General features: G+C 34.0%; 1 protein-coding gene across 1 annotated transcript; it reads left to right on the top strand.

Moving 5' to 3' along the window:
* The first annotated feature begins 15,188 nt into the window (after window positions 1-15,188).
* LOC109180026 (agamous-like MADS-box protein AGL61) lies at window positions 15,189-15,788 on the top strand. Its single transcript, XM_019329511.1, has one exon. It carries the CDS (start codon window positions 15,189-15,191, stop codon window positions 15,786-15,788), a length of 600 nt encoding a protein of 199 aa, XP_019185056.1.
* Window positions 15,789-16,021: the final 233 nt, after the last annotated feature.

Below are 16,021 nucleotides of genomic sequence, written 5' to 3'. Positions count from 1 at the left end.
AATATTTAACGGAAAAGTTAACGGATAATCATATTCAAATTAGGAAATCTTAAGGAAAAATTAAAATATGATCAATTTGAGCCATTCATTTGATCAAAAAAATTTGACTGCCATTTTTTACTCATTATAAGCCTAACTCTCTTGAGCTCTTATTAATATAGTAGATATTTATAATTTACCTTTTAAAAATTTGCAATTTGTATACTACGAACACACAATGTTCATATATATTAAAAGATCAAGATTTGATGATCCTGCATGTATTGTGGTTACAAATTCCATTATAGTTGGATACACATATATTAAAAGATCAAGATTTGATGATCCTGCATGTATTGTGGGTACAAATTCCAACTACTGAGATTCAAACCCATGACCTTTGATCTGACTCTGATACCAAATTAAAGCATGTGCTCCATCTCAACTAAAAGCCTAAGCTTATAGTTGGATACACATTAATGGATATATGGATATATGCTCACAACTTAGAAACACAATTTATATTTTAGACGTTCACAATACCAATACTAAAAATGCATAATTTATACGTCGTTTAGGACTAGGATTCACATTGCAAGGTGGATCCTAATCCATGGTATAACAATCAGGACAAATTATATTATGGACCATGGTCCACAATTACAATGTAGGCCATGAATATATGTATATTTTTATATACTGAATGTATGAAGGTAGATTTTTTTTTTCTTTTAATGCTATCGACTCTAAAAAGATAGATTATTTGATAGTATATCAAATAATATATTTATTCAAAAAAAAAACTTTTAATATATTAAATATTTCGTATGTAATTTTAGTATAATAAAAGTATAATTTAGGTCAATGGTCCATGGTATAATGGGTGTGAATTCAGTTCAATATACCCGTAAAATCGACCCGGATCTGATTCGCAAATTATGCAGTGCAATCGAATGCACCATGTGCATGGTGCATTCAGTCCAAAACGACGTCGTTTTAGTTAAAAAATGCGCGCCCCACTTAAAGAAGAAATCAGGTTCGATTCCCGGCAATAGCATTTTTATATATCCATAAATTCATAACTATATATCCACAAATTCATAACTATATATCCACAGTGAATGAATGAAGTAAAAATTCACAACTATATATCCATAGTGAATGAATGAAGTAAAAATCCACAATGAATGAACTAAATATCCACAATGAATGAACTAAATATCCATAAATTCATAACTATATATCCAGAAATTCATAACTATATATTCATAAATTTATAACTATATATCCACAGTTTATATTTTATGAACCATGGCCACAATTACAATGTAGGCCATGAATAAATGTATATTTTTATATACTTCAAGATAGATTATTTGATAGTATATCAAAATAATATATCTTTAAAAAATAAACTTTTAATATATTAAATATTTCGTATGTAATTTTAGTATAAGACATGTTTAGTTATTAGCGGATCAGTCAAAATTTTGACAAAATTCGCTGACTTTAGTTATTGATCAAAACGCCAAAGTCACTGTTTGGTTAACAGCGATTTGGAACAATACGTTGCTCCAAACCAGTTCAACACACTGCGTTTATCAACGGGTTGGCATTTTGAGGAAAGTAATTATCTTTCCAAAACACTCTCCAATTATTAATTATTAATATTAAAAAAATAAATTTCACTTTGTTCATTGGGAAGCATGAGCTTCACTATCACGCTGCATTTAAATTAAAAAAAAGCCTCCAGGCTTCACTATCCTTGCCCATCCGATGTGGGATGGGCAAGGTGAATAATTGAAATTGAAGGGGCGTTTGAGCTCCCTTTTATAAGGGAGCCAACGCCCTTTTTTTATTTAACTTTTCAATGTGAGATTAATCCCACATTTTTTTTTTGTTGTTATTATTATTATTATTATTATTATTATTATTATTATTATTATTATACCCTTTTGGTGATTTTACATGTTAACTGCTAATCTAAATATTTGATTTTATCAAATATTTTTTTACTAATCGCTGATACAATTCGTTGGTCAAACCTGCTAACACAATTCGCTATTCATTAACTGCTAATACAGTCCGGTTCCACTACTGTTACCCGCTGATTGTCAAAGAAACTCATAATAAAAGTATTGTCAAACAAGCCCATAATAAAAGTATAATTTAGGTCAATGGTCCATGCCTCCATGGTATAATGGGTGTGAATTCAGTTTAATATACCCGTAAAATCGACCCGGATCTGATTCAAATAGTCCAATTCATCCTCTTTCATACTGTCTAGTGTCTACTGGGTTTTTGAACTTTACAGTTTATATACAGAACAACGAAAGCAAAGCTTAAGGACCAAGCAGAGGGAGAACGAGGAGGAGGGCGAAAGGCTTCTTGTTGATTCTAATTGTAATCCGAGGCGGCAGAAATGGTATGGCCTTTTTAGCTCAATATGGCGTTTCATCAAACACTTCAAGTGCGTTGAACTCGATGATACTGAAACCACCATATTTTTGAACCGTTTTGCAGTCCGTGACGCTTCATACGAACCTTGGCGACATCAAGTGCGAAATATTCTGTGACGAGGTTCCGAAAACTTCTGAGGTTTGTGCTTTCAGTTACTTCGTAATTCCCAAGTTTAAGGTTCTCATTAGTATTGCGAGTACTTTAAACCCTTGAATAGAAACTAGGCAGCTTTTTTCTATTGCTCATTATTTCTTTCCTGCTTATCTATATAGCATATACTGTTTGCTTATAATTTGAAGTGAAATGGTATTGAATGACTGAATGAGTGCTTACCTATATACTGAATGAGTGGTTTAGTGATTTTGAAAAGATTAAGTAGTTTGGGGTTGGGGAAATTATGTATATTGCCAGGTCTTGTGGTAATTGTGTCCATATCTCTGTGACCTTTAGTTAACATTTTGTGTCAAAGGGCTTTCTGAGTGCAATGCTTGAGGTGTGGTTTTCTGTTCCGATGTGAGTTGTCACGCTGCCCTTTCTTTCTTTGTGCTTTGTAAGAGTAATAACATAGTTACTTTCGACATTAAAAATTTGGTTTGATGTGGCGCATTACAATTGACTGGTTGTCCAATCACAATGTACCCACTGATTGATAGCCAACCAATTAAAACTTGACAGGTTAGGTGCGAATTTTATTGCCAGAGTAACTCAAGCATTTTCTGCTTTGTGAGTTTATTCCACTCAAATCTCTAGCTTTATATTGCTGCCACAGATAGGGCAGTCTAACAGCTGAACAATGTCTTCTAGAGTCTAACCTTACTACAATTATCCACCCACCTTCCAACTTACTACCATCATCACTATCACTAGTCATTCAACAGCTTCATTCGCCAAACCTGACTGGTGTGGGTCAGATTGCAGTGGATACCTATCAGCTAGTTTAATTTGCCATCCCTAAGAGCATATATGCAAATTTACAACAACAAAATTAATACTGCTCTTAGGTGATTAATTCCAATTAATACAATTTCATGCAATCTCATGTGATAGCAAATGCATTCAATAAAAATGTAAAGTTTGCAAGAAAGTAAATGCGAGTAGAGGAACAAATGACAGTATGACACTATGATTTAATGGTTCGGCTATAGGCCAGCCTACTATCCAAGGGTTCCTACCTTAACATTTCAATAATCCTCTATCTTTGGCCTTCTTCAAATGATGGTGAAAATCAAAACCATCTATGACAAACATAAAATCTTCATTGAGTGGTACCAGATATCCCAATAGTATTTCAATGAAAACCAACCCTTTATTGGTAATATAGTAAATGTCTTGTTTGCAAGGCTAGTATATATTCAGCTGTAAATTGAGTAGTGCTTAGCACCAATTCCAAAATTTTGTGTGTTTTGAAGATGCAAATTGGTTTTAAGTAATGTTTGTTGGAATTTGGAAGTCCAATTTAATACAATGGCTGAGCTTTACATTTTTGGCTTCAAAGTGTTTCAACTTATGAGAAAATAAGAGATGCTGTTGGAGGTTCAGTTAAATATCTAGCTGTTCTTACCTACTGAGTTTCAACACGGAAGTACAGAACACATAAAATTTTGCAACTTGATAATGGAAAGAACTTTAATTGGGTTCTTTCTGTGTAGTACAACAGAGGTGCACAATTAGAGATATCGTTTGAGGTTCAGTTGAACCTTTAGACATTCTTAGCTACCACGTTTCGATGCAAAACATGTAGAGAATTTGCAACTTAAAAATGTAAAAGAACCTGAACCAAGGTTCCTTCTGCATAGTACAACCTATTAGTTGTTTAGTAATTATTTTGCAAGTTCAGACTAAAAAATCATTTTGACATTTTGGAAAAACATTTTGGATGAGTCATTGAGCTTAATTACAATGAATATCAATTATGAAACTTCATAGTCTATCTTGCTATACTTGAGTTTTGAATCTTCATAAAATTGGTCATCCTTTTCAAACAAGAGATTTCTTCAACATTAACCACATTATTTTTTAATTCCAAAATCAAGATTGTTAGGCACTGTGCCAACAACTACTACTGGATACCATTACTACATATGAGCCACATTTAACAGCTCCACTGAAACCTACTGATTATACTGGTTTTTTAACAGCTCTACCAACAAGTAAAGCTGTAAAGGATCATTAACCTTACTAATTGGGTGGGACTTTACACCAAAAGGGTTACTATAATTACGTGCTTAATAGAGCATCCGAGGATCATAATTGCAACCAGACATGCACATTAGCTTCCTAGCAATTGGGACTTTTCAATTTTACTTTCTCAAAGCAATTCTTAAACCTTGTACTAAGGGTTTGTGTTTTTGTTTTTGTTATTTATTTATTTATTTTTCTGTTTTTGCTTTATTTGTTTTGCGTTTCCCACTGTAAATCATGTCTTTGTTTTCTTTTGACATTATCTAATGACCGAATACATAATTACTGCTGAATAAAAGGTATCCCAGCTCTGTCTGTTTCATTTTGATTTGGTTAATAATGTTTAACTATAATTATTTTGTATTCATTTTTTTTTTATATAATATTCAGTTTAGTATTAGTATATAAAATTTATATATTTTGAAACTGCATTGAAAGTAGTACTAAAAAAATAAAGAGTTTTTCTCACTTTTGGTCTCACGACTTTAGTGGCTCTATCATGATTGATCCACGACGTTCAAACCTTGTAATTTCTATCCACGATTATTGTTTTTTATTATTATTATTATTATTTTTTTTTTTTGCAAAAAGGTCATTTCGGCTCATTTTCTGTCAATTTTCCGGCTTGCTTTTGCCGGAAATGGTTCTTACTCTGGTGAGAAATTGACAGAAAATGGCCGGAATGACCATTTTTGCAAAAATAATAGTCGTGGACCGAGATTGCAAAGTTTGAAAGTCGTGGATCCTTGATAGTGTCACTATAGTCGTGGGACCAAAACTGTGAAAACACTCAAAAATAAGCAAGCAACTAATATGTATTGTGATGGCTTACCATTCTAAATGGGTAGTCAAAAGATTGAATCATGAGTGTTTAAAAAAAGAAAAGAAAAATATTGGGAAGTATAGTATAGAATAGATACTACATTAGTACGCCTACCAAAAAAAAGATACTACATTAGTACATTCTAACGAGAAATAGGACAAATTGAGTAAAAGGTTGGAAGTTTGTAGACTCATAGATGACAGGACAAATTCCATTTTAGATTTTGTTTGGGTGATTTTTTTTTTTGTTTTTGTTTTTCACTTTTATTCTTTAACATTAAAATCCAACTACGTGTAAAATACTAAAATTTTGATCCTCTATTTAATTTTTAGAGTTAATTTCATTTTTGGTTATAGATTTATAAGTGATAATCTACTTTTAGTCTTTTTTTTTAATTAGAATGTTTTTATTTGATCCTAGTATTATTCTGGCATGACCATTTTTAGTCCTATGTCAATAAAATTGATGACCATTTTGATATTTTTTATACAAAGTATGTTACTCGCTATATTTTTTATGTTTATTTAAAAAAAAAAATTATAATTGAAGATTGAAATGTTATTGTATTTAATAATATTTAAATTGTTTTGTTGATAAAGAACTATAAAGTCCGAGAACTTGAAGCTTAGAATCACTGGATTGGAGGATAAAAAAAAATGGAATTAGTCTTAATAAATAATTAATTGTATATCTGTATTTCTTTGCGGCGATCAATGAAATTGTCCTGAACCCTTGGGGTTTGGTATGAAAATGATGTATGTTTCATGAAATGGTTGAATAATCAATGCTAAATATCTCAGCCGTCTGCTTCCTTATTGTGTTACACGTTGCAAGTTTGTGGCCACATAAATAATTTATGGCCACCCAATCAATATTTTCTTGTCTTGATTCTCTGTACTGAAATGGTGTGGTGAGGAACAACTGGAGAAACATGGGATTCATCTGCTAGCACTGTCCCATGTTTACTTGGTGCCACAGCTAAAGCAGAGATGCATCAAGGGGTTGGTCGATCGTTTGACGATTGAGAATGTTGTGGATGTGCTTCAACTTGCAAGGCTCTGCGACTCCCCTGATCTTTACCTCAAATGCATGAAACTGTTATCTGTGAATTTCATGAATGTTGAGGAAACTGAGGGTTGGAAATTTCTGCAGTACAATGACCCCTGGCTTGAACTCGGAATCATGCAGTTCATTGATGAAGCTGAATTGGTAATTATATCACACTCAATACCAAACTTGGTTTGACACAATTAGAATAGTAATAGTAATCTAATAATTGTGATTTGGTGGTGTAGAGAAAGAAGAGGACAAGGAGGCTCAGAGAGGAGCAGAAGTTGTATTTACAGCTAAGCGAGGCGATGCATTGTCTGGAGCATATATGTCAGGAAGGATGCACGATCGTAGGGCCGTCTCATATGGATCCTACCAAAAAGAAGCTTCCTTGTAGCAAGTTCACCACATGCCAAGGCCTCCGGCTTCTAATTCGACATTTTGCTATGTGTAAGAAGAGGGTGAATGGCAACTGTTTGAGATGCAAGCGAAGTAAAGGGGGAATCCCACTTTCAAAGAGTTCTCAGTACACTCCTCAATCTGTGACCAACCTGAGGAATGCGCAGTTCCACTTTGCAGGTAAATTAACTATGCTTCCCTTCCTTAACATTTCTTTACTAATTTTAACCCATGACATTTGGCATGACTCTGATACCAAATTGAAGCATGTGCTCCGTCTCAACTAAAAGCCTAAGCTGATAGTTAGATTGCACATTTATGTTTATATATATTTTATGCTCAACAGATCCCATTTGTCGGCATGATCGGGCTCTTATGTCGATGTTGATTTCTTCTCTTAGTGAAGAAGTTATGCACCTCGCCGTTGGACGTCGTATGTCACGGGATGTTTGGGAGTCAATTGAACCGTCTTTGGCTTCCGCAACTCGCGCCCACTCGTTAAATCTCCTTGGCCAACTCTACTCTCCGTTGGATGTCGTATGTCACGGGAGGTTTGGGAGTCAATTTTGAACTGTCTTTGGCTTCCGCATCTCGTGCCCGCTCGTTAAATCTCCTTGGCCAACTCCAGTTTCTGAGCCAGGGAGATTCCACGGTTGTTGATTTATTGGTCTTGCCCATGTTATTTTGGAGGATCTTGCTTTGGCCGGTAGGTCGGTCCGGTTAGACGGATGAATCTTTATGTGTTTCAGGGTTTACGGTTAGAGTTTCAAAACCTAACCGCATCTCTCTCCGTCCGCGGTACCGTAACCTTAGGTGAGCTGGCTGACTTTCTTGGCACTTAGGAGTTCATCCGTGGTACGGATCCTGGAGCCCCACTGGCGGCCTTCGCCGTTCAGCGAGAGGCCGCGGCGGACAAAACAACAGCCGCGGTGGCCAGCATGGAGGTGGCAGCGGCAGGTCGCAAACTGGCCATGGCGGTTAGCGTGGACGCGGCGGTAATGGCGGACCGCTGATCTATCAGATTTGTGGTTGTTCGGGGCACTCACCTTTGGCTTGTCACAATCATTATGATCTTCCTCCACAAGCAAATTTGACATATCTGACCACTTAGATGACTCTCAGACTTGGATTTCGGATACTGGAGCAACCAACCATGTGACTCCAGATATTGCGGCCCTATCTACATCAGAAGAGTACATGGGTAATGACACATTGCGTGTGGGTGATGGTAAGGCACTTCCTATTAGTCGTGTAGGACATGCTTCTTTTAATACCCATCTCGTTCCTTTCAATTGTCTAATATCCTTCATGTTCCCAGTCTGTCTACATCTTTATTATCTGTTCAAAAATTTGCAATAGATAATAAAGTGTTTTTTGAATTTCACCCGTCTTTTTTGTTGTGAAGGATATAAACACCAAGGAAATTCTACTTAAAGGCAATAGTCATGGGGGGTCTTTATAGACTTCCAATTGCCGCACCATCTCCCTCTGCTTTTCTTATAGCTCATACATCTCCGTCAGTGTGGCATGATCGTTTAGGACATCCACATCATCGTGTCTTACTTCGTATTCTTCAGTCGTGTTCGGTTAGTGGGTCTAATAGTTCTATTCGATGTGATTCTAGTTTGTGTAATGCGTGTCAATTGGGAAAATCTTCTCGATTCCCGTTGGCACGTGTTGAGTCCTCCAGTTCTAGTGTTCTTGATTTAGTATACACAGACATTTGGGGTCCAGCCCCTCATTTGTCAATTGATGGCTATCGTTATTTCGTTATTTTCGTGGACGACTATACTTGCTACACTTGGTATTTTCCCATGAAATTAAAATCTGATTTGTTTGTCATCTTTGATAAGTTTCGCACAATGGTTGAACGGCTTTTTAACACAAAAAATTAAAGTCATTCAGTCTGATCTGGGAGCCGAATACAGAAAATTACATCATTACTTTAGTCAATTAGGCTTCTTTCATAAACAATCTTGTGCCTACACTCATGAACAAAATGATCGTGTCGAAAGAAAGCATAGACAAATAGTTGAAACTGGTCTGACTCTTCTAGCCCGCGCCTCTGTTCCGTATAAGTTCTGGGATGTTGCCTTTGAAACTGCAGTTTATTTAATTAACAAAATGTCATATGTTGTATTAAATAATCTCAATTCCCATTTTAAAGTGCATAATTCGAATCATTCATACTCTTTTTTTCGTGTCTTTGGGTGTCTTTGTCAATGTTGCAAAACACGCTAGGCGCCGCCGATTTTTTTACTTTTTTTTTTTATTTATTTTTTATTTTTTTAATTAAAAATAAAATTAAAAATTAATTTTTTTAAAAATTTAGTAAGAAAACATAAGGTTTCCATAGTTATTTCTTAGAAACTATTTACGAAAGTAGTTGTAAAAGTGTTCAAAAGATTGTTTAAACCATCTAAATACATAAAAAACTAAAATTAAGAGCTAAAGAAGCATTTTTTTTGAGAAATTAGTGGACCAAACCGCCTTCGGCAATTTGCAGTGTATAGATCTCGAAAAAATACGTGATTTGAAAAAAAAATTGTCCAAAACGGACAATCGAGTCAAAAGTTATGCCTTCCCAAACTTTTCGCAATTTAAAACGCAAAAAAATAATAATAATAATAATAAATAAAAAATAAAAAAAAATAAACGCCGGTTCAGTCGGCTAGGCGGCCGCCTAGACCGCCTAGCCGGCCAGCCGCGGAGGAGGCCGATTCCGGCCTTCTTCGCGGCGGCGGCCGGGCGCCTAGGCGCGATTTTTGCAACCATGGTCTTTGTTATCCATATCTCAAGCCATACAATCGTCACAAATTCTCATTCCGGTCCTCCCCGTGTGCTTTCTTAGGTTATCCTGAGTCGTTTCGGGGGTATAGATGCATGGACTTACAAACTAACAAGGTTTATGTGTGCAGGCATGTAAGGTTTGATGAAACAGTTTATCCTTTTGCTATTAAAAATATTGTGTAGACATCTCAACCGGTGCAGCATCATCTGTGGGCTGAGGCGGTTCTTCATCCCGCGGCTGCTGTTTCTACGTCTCTCGGCATGGCTGCCGTCCAACCCAGCTCCATCGACGACGACCCCGTGCCGCCTCCACCGCCGCATGCTGCAACCGCCGATCACTCGGCCTCGCCCGAGCGTGAGCCACGTGAGTAGGCGGACCAGCCCATGAAACGCCCTCTCGAGAAGACGGTTAAGTCCACAGTTCGGACTCATGAGATGCACACTCCACCATCAGTTTTAACGGTTCAGGTTTGTCCTTCAGATCCTACTTGTTATACTCAAGCCGTTAAATATTCAGAATGGCATGAGGCTATGGATCAAGAATTTAATGCCCTCCTACAAAATCAGACATGACGGCTTGTGCCATCTCAGCCAGGCATGAACATTATTGGGTGTAAGTGGGTTTTTCGTATGAAACGAAAAACTGATGGTTTCATTGAGAGACATAAGGCAAGACTTGTAGCAAAAGGATTTAATCAGGTACCCGGTCAGGACTTCTTTAACACGTTTAGTCCAGTGGTTAAATCAACCACAGTCAGGTTGCTTCTTTCTCTGGCTTTATCATCTGGGTGGTCTATTAAGCAATTGGATGTTCATAATGCTTTCTTGAATGTAAATCTCTTTGAAATTGTGTATATGAAGCAACCACTTGGGTATATGATGCTTACTATCCAGATCATGTTTGCTCATTGAAAATGTCACTTTATGGATTAAAACAGGCACCTAGAGCCTGGTTTAACCGTTTGCACACCTTTTTACTATCTATTGATTTTCACACATAAAAAACAGACGTATCCTTATTTTACTACTCTCAGGGATCTAATTGTGTATATCTATTGGTTTATGTGGATAATATACTTATGATGGGCAGCAATACGAATCTAGTTACACACCTAGTTTTGAAACTCTTTACTGCTTTTAAAATTAGAGATCTTGGTGAGCCAGGATTTTTCTTGGAATTGAGGCAGTCAAATGCAGTGATGGAATTTTTCTTTTCCAACAGAGATACATGCATGACATTCTAAAGCGTGCTGGAATGGCAGAATTCAAGCCTTTGCCTACTTCTATTCCTGCATCGAAAGTCGTGCCCATCACTACAGATTTACATGATGATCTTACACAGTACAGGAGTTTAGCTGGTGCATTACAGTATTTAATTATTACTCGTCCTGGTCTTTCTTTTGCAGTCAATCAGTTATGTCAACACATTCACGCGCCTCCAGTTGCTCACTAGGAACAACTAAAGAGAGTTTTAAGGTATGTTAAATGAATTGTTACTTTTGGTTTACGAGTCAGACATTCATCTTCAAGAGAAATTCATGCATTCTCTGATTCTGACTGGGCTGGCTGTCCGGAGGATAGAAAGTCCACAAGTGGCTTTGCTATTTTTCTTGGGTCTAATCTCATATCATGGGTCTGCAAGAAGCAAATAACTGTTGCTAGATCTTCTACTGAGGTAATTTGGATCATGTACCTTCTACGCGAAATTCATCTTCCAGGTATTTCAGACCCTAAATTATAGTTTGATAATCTCGGAGATACATATATGTGTGCCAATCCCATCTTTCATGCTTGCACCAAACATGTAGAAAATAGATTATCACTTTGTGCGCGATAGAGTTGCTGCTGGAGAAATTCAAGTTAACTTCATCTCAACAAAAGGTCAACTTGCAGACATATTTACCAAAGCATTGTCTGGTCCTATATTTTCTTTTTCTCAAACACAAGCTACAAGTTACAAGTATACCATGTGCTTGAGGGGGAGTATTATGACTAGTATTAGAATTTTTGTATTTGAGTCATAGTATGACTCCCTATTCTAGTCTCTCTGTGATTCCTCTTGTATATATATATTCCCTTTACATGTAGATTGTAACTACATTTCATAATATACAATTTCCTACATTTCTCATTGTTAACACTGTTGGTGTATTCTGAAATTTCGTCGCACTGCCGCACCTAAGGACATTGTCGCATTTGAACTTTTATATATATATATATATATATATATATATATATATAATTAAGTTCCAGTGCGGGTGCATGTTTCCCGTGCGGTTGTTTACTATGCACTCACTATGCATTTTAGAACACTATATTATGCATTCACTAGGCATTTTAGAATGGTACTAGTTTTTTTACGCGCTTTGCGCGAATAGGATAATGCCCAATAATTATTTTTAAATAAATATTTCAAAGTATATCTATGCAATATTATATAGGAGATGTTCATGCATAGGTAAATACATGTTGAATTTGTTTATTTAAATCGGTAATTTAAAGTATATAAATGCAAGATAATATATGAGAGATTGATATAATTATAATTGTCACTAAAATAAATGTTTGCAACTTCGTAATAACGCTAGTCTAAATACGTAGTCTTAAAGCGATAGTTTAAATAAATTATACTTTTGGTTTAAATGTCTCTAATTCTTCTTAATTCTCCTTTGGGTAGCATTATTATTGTTTTCATCTTCAGTACATGTCCTCTTTGTTTTTTATTTTATTTTATTAGTAGTGTGTCATGTGCAATTAGGTTAGCGGTAGCAGCTTGGAGGGATTCATCATGCAATGAGATTAGGGTGTAAGAAGTTTTAGATTTTTCTTGCTGTGTACATGACTGAAATTTTAGTTGTAATATGAACTCTTCAGCGTACAAACACCTATTGATATTTAGTAGTGGTAGTTTTTTTCGTACAGGTTTCATGTGTTGTGAGATGTGTGTCGTAGGTTATCATGTGAAAGTATTGAACAATATTAATATTTATTATATTTGTATAAAATACTTGGTAAATAAATAAATAAATAAATAAATATATATATATATATATATATATATATATATATATATATATATATATATATATATATATATATATATATAGGAGTGATCACATGTGGCCATGTTGTTAGGTGTGGTCATATGGTCAATTATAGACCATTAGATTAGATAGATCTAATGAATCATATTAATCAAGATTTTTTCAGTATTTTCGCGCACATTCTTCTACCCAGCGAACTGTAAGGGTAAACTTGTAATAAAACACCGGAATAAGGAAAATCACATTGTTGTGTGTTTTATTACACTATTGGTGCATGTTGTCAACACTGTTGGTGTATTCTGGAACTCGACCGCTATAAATTAAATGGCCACTGTAATTACCATAACACGGGAATACACCATTGGTGTGTTTCACTGTGGTGTGTTTTATTACACTATTGGTGTATGTTGTCAACACTGTTGGTGTATTCTGGAACCCGCCCGCTATAAATGGTCATTGTAATTACCATAACACCCCCACTTACTAAAACGCGCGAAAATCCTCAGAATTACCACAGGCTTTAGATTAAACTGATTCAACGACACAGATACGACCACACGACCACACCTAATAACATGACCACATATGAGCGTTTTTCTATATATATATATATATATATATATAACTTTGATATTTAATTACAAGATAATATAAAAAAGAAAGACAATGAACAATATAGTGAATATAATAAATTAATAAGTTTGAAGGTAAGGAATCTTTAAATTGTAGAAAATAAAGATAATATAACTAATGAAATTATATTTCTTTTAAGTTTTTTTTTTATAATGAATAATTTTTTTAAAATAAAGCATTATAGACATCTTTTTATTCTAAATTAATTAAATGTATATGTATTATTTTTTGTTGTAGCTACTAATTTATTTAATAAATAAGAGTAATAAAGTGTCGTACATACTTTTCTTCAACAATAATGAAATCAATGATTTTTTTTTTTTACTTTTCATTCTTTGTTGAGACAAATTGTTTTGAGAGTTTGTCCATGACAATTGCTACGATTGCTGTCAATAGAGGATGATAATAAATAATTCAAAATATATGGTTACAATAGATATTAATATAATGATATAGTAAAAATTAACTTACAAATTTCTTTAGAAGTTTTCATGCATTGATAAAATTTTGATGTGTAAACTTGTTCAAATTGGAGCTAGTAGGATGTTAACATTGTCAATTATTTGGAAAATGATCCTATCGTTTTAGAGTCCATGTGTAATTGTATTTATGTCAACAACTTTGTAGTTAGGCCGCGCAGGTCTGACAATGATGTAAGAACTAAATTTCTTTTTTTTTTTTTTAATAAAAAATTCAAGAAAATCAAATGATTTTAAAGTAGTTCTTGGTTTATAATCTTTGATGCTCAACTTTGAATGCTATGTATTTAGTCGAGCTAATTATTTGACCAAAGTTTATGTTAAATTTTATATTATATATATTTTTAATACATTTTAACATATTCATAATATATGTTTAACAATTATGCCAACTATACTTGGGATGTGGTTCGAACCTAAGACCTTATATAAATTAAGAGTATGTTAAGAATAATAAATAGTTAACGGAATATTCCGTTACTAAAGTTTAAACTAACGGAATTTAGGGTTATTTAAGGGAAGAAAATAATATAATAGAGGGTAAATAAGGAAAATCATTAAAAGAGACTAAAATCAAAATAATATGAACCATTCATTTTAAGAAACAATTAAGTACCGACATTTTTTTTGTTCCAGTTAAGGGCCTAACATTATTCACTCTTATTAGATTTGTATTGTATGTATTGTATGTAGATATTATGCATTATGCTACAACTAAATATGCATTCTTGTATAACTTTTAAAAAATCAATGAAAAAGCTACATTTTTAATCTAAATCATAAATGATAACCCCTAAACAATAAAAATTGATCCCTTAAACCAAATAAAACAAAAAATTCAATCATAAACTATAAGGCTGAGATTGGTTATTTGTTTTTTCTTAAGAACTTGTTCTCATTAATTATATATATATATATATATATATATATATATATATATATATATATATATATATATATATATGGGTGCTACCACATTAATAATTATTTTTTAAAATATTAGGTCCGCACTTATTATGATTAAAAATTTAATACATGATACAATCTAGAAGAATTATTAAATATGTTTTAATTTACATATATTTTGATAACAACAAAGTCTTTTAAAAAAATATTATTACTAATTCTAGATCCTACATACCAACTCAAGAATATTTTTATCCAAAAACTCACCCGTAAACATGGAAATTTTTATTTTTTAATTTTAATACCATAATAAAAATTACAACGGAACAAAAAATATTAACGGGATGACAAGAACATGAGCTATAAATACACATACATTTCATTCTGCATTTTCAATATACTAAATCCCAACAACTTAGTGTGTGAATTATATTTTCTCTGAAAATGTCAAGCAATAATAGTGTTAGGAGGGTGGGCAAGGGTCGCCAAAGAATTCCCCTAAAGAGGATTGAAAATGATATTCATCGTAATGTGTCATTCTCAAAGCGTCGCTTGGGCTTATTCAAGAAGGCCAGCGAGATTTCAACACTTTGTGGTGTGAAGATCTCGGTAGTAGTTTTCCCACCCAATCAGGAAAAGGTTTATACATTCGGCAGTCCTAGTGTGTATGCTGTCCTAAACAAATACGTTGCTGAAAGTGAAAATCGTACAATAGAAGCCAACGACACCGAAGAGCTTCTCCGTTTTCAGCAGGAGGAAAACATTAAAAATATGAATCTTCAAATTAATTTGCTTGAAGAACAAATTCAACATGAAATGAATGTAAGTAAAGCTTTAACTGAAGCTGCAAAAGGTATGCCTTCTATTTCTAATATCCCATTGGCAGAGCTACCTTCCATGAAAGAGAAAATGGAAATACTTCGATATAAAGTGCTTCAAATGCTAAACCGACCTATAATGCCGATCCAAACACAAGTCATGCCAGCCATGACTACTACTCAATCTGATAATGATGTTGATCCAAGTGGTGCAACTCCATTTTAAGAAGCCAGTGAGAAGACCAAATAGTGCCCGATCAGTTCTTAATAATTAGAAGGATTAAGATATTATATTTACTGTATTGAAAAAAACGATTATATTTACTGCTTTATTTTATTTTCTTCTCCTTATATGTTTCTTTATATCATTTTTATTTAGGTTTATTATGCTTTTATGTTATTTGGAAAATATAATATTGGGTGCATTTCAATTATCAATATAATTTCTTTCAACATTAT

This window comes from Ipomoea nil, unplaced genomic scaffold (assembly GCF_001879475.1).
Source record: "Ipomoea nil cultivar Tokyo-kokei standard unplaced genomic scaffold, Asagao_1.1 scaffold0987, whole genome shotgun sequence".
In the NCBI taxonomy this organism is placed as follows: Eukaryota; Viridiplantae; Streptophyta; class Magnoliopsida; order Solanales; family Convolvulaceae; genus Ipomoea; species Ipomoea nil.
Note: the sequence above shows the minus strand (reverse complement) of the source record. Positions and strands in the feature narration are given on the sequence as shown.